Raw genomic sequence first — 1,747 nt, 5'->3', positions numbered from 1 at the left:
AAAGCGTCATGCCAATCGTGACATTTACAGCAATAATCCATATAAAACTTTCCTGTAAAAATTATTTATAATACCCCCCCCCAAAAAAAAAAATCCAAAATACACATACATAAAAATTAGAATCTTGGTAATACAAATAAAAGCATTAAGAAAACGTAGTAAACAGAACATAAACCCTTTATATAATATATCCTTCGGCTTCTTTTCACACATCAATGCCGGGTTAAAAAATACTAGTATTTTTTAACAGTTAATCTCATTATTAAAACGAATGGGCCACAGAGACGCGAGCACAACACACGACAACTGATAAGGATAGCTAAATCATCCACACACGCGGCCCTGATAAGATATTTTCTATTGATGCCTTAACTCCTAATGCCCGAGATAAAAGTCCGATTTTAACTACACTGGCGATTTCTCTTTCATTCCTTGTGTTGGAAATGTGGACTTGTAGTTGAAGGAACACATATAAAATATATATATAAAAGCACGTATTAAATCTGGTTGTTTATATATACACGTGTTTGATTTTTTTTTTTTTTTCGTTGACTTTTTCACTTCCCAAAGATCTTTTTCTACAGTTATGCTATTTCCATGTTCAGCTTTTCACCGAGACACTCACAAGAGGCAGATTCGACACAACACCACACATTTATCCTCACTTTTTCCATTAATTAAGAACCAAACTTATTTTTTTTCCCTGAAGTACTCACCCTCCACGGAAGAAGTCAGGCAGCACAATGCCCACAGAAATATACCCGCCTGCGTAAGCATTTTGCGGGAGAGTAACATTTTTCATCAAATATCATACATTAGGATTATCACTCGTGGGCATAAGAGACACCACAAACACACTAATAACACACTGCTTGCTACAGTTTCATGCCGTCGTATATACTGATCCTCACTCGTCGGAGTCACAACTCACACTGATCCTGACCACACATTGAGACCTTAGCCCCGCCTCTGTTTGTATCCCTACGCCGGGCAGCGTTGAAGTCCATACCAACACGCTAATGATTTATGCGTTTGTGAACCTTATTAAGTATAAAATTTTTGAATGAATAAACCTCACGTTGATTACTTTACATTTTAAAGATGAGATTCGCGTTTCTTGTACCAGGAATAAAGGGTTTTATCACTGACACGCTTCTTGGGGACTACTTCGTGTCAGAGGTTACGAAGCTCCGCCCATTCAGGAAAGTGAACTAATCCGAGACCTTACTGAGAATCGTGACCGAGGGAGGATAGTAACATTTTTTTTTACATGGGCACAGGTTTGTTTACTGAAAGATGACTGCAGATTGAACCTTAATTATATCTTCTTATATGATTATTTGTTATCGGTGCACTTAACCAGAGCAATATTAAAACCATGAAAAGGCTGCACAGCTTATTTATACTGTTACTCGTATGGGTAAAAAACGACATGTGAGTTAAGTGAAATGCATTTTTTATATATATACATCCTCGAGGGGATTGTTAAAGAACGAACCAGTTGAGGCTGAAGATGCACTATACTTAGGAGATCACGTTTCTTTATGCAAGATCTGCATATTGAGATAAAAGGTTTGGAATTCAGTGTATTGAATAAATATTTTTCTAGTCTTATTAAAACCAGCTGCCAGAGATATAAAGCTCATGGGAGATCGTTAAAGCGATAATTCACAAAGACCTATTCGTCGATATGTGTATTGTAAGATTACTAATGAATAAAGTCATGTGGCAGTAAGTTATGTGCCAT

The 1,747-nt window shown here is 36.7% G+C and overlaps 1 protein-coding gene across 1 annotated transcript in view; it reads right to left on the bottom strand.

Annotated features, from left to right (window-relative positions):
* The window catches only part of LOC119586839 (neurogenic locus Notch protein-like), a gene marked incomplete at its 3' end in the record, with an annotated part of 145,347 nt that extends 144,403 nt beyond the window's left edge, over positions 1–944 (bottom strand). The window contains 1 exon segment of the mRNA XM_037935567.1: positions 717–944. Within this exon segment, the coding sequence (XP_037791495.1) occupies positions 717–795 (79 nt within the window).
* Between the last annotated feature and the right edge of the window lie 803 nt (positions 945–1,747).

The sequence above is a fragment of the Penaeus monodon genome, chromosome 22 (assembly GCF_015228065.2).
Source record: "Penaeus monodon isolate SGIC_2016 chromosome 22, NSTDA_Pmon_1, whole genome shotgun sequence".
NCBI classification, from domain to species: Eukaryota; Metazoa; Arthropoda; class Malacostraca; order Decapoda; family Penaeidae; genus Penaeus; species Penaeus monodon.
Note: the sequence above shows the minus strand (reverse complement) of the source record. Positions and strands in the feature narration are given on the sequence as shown.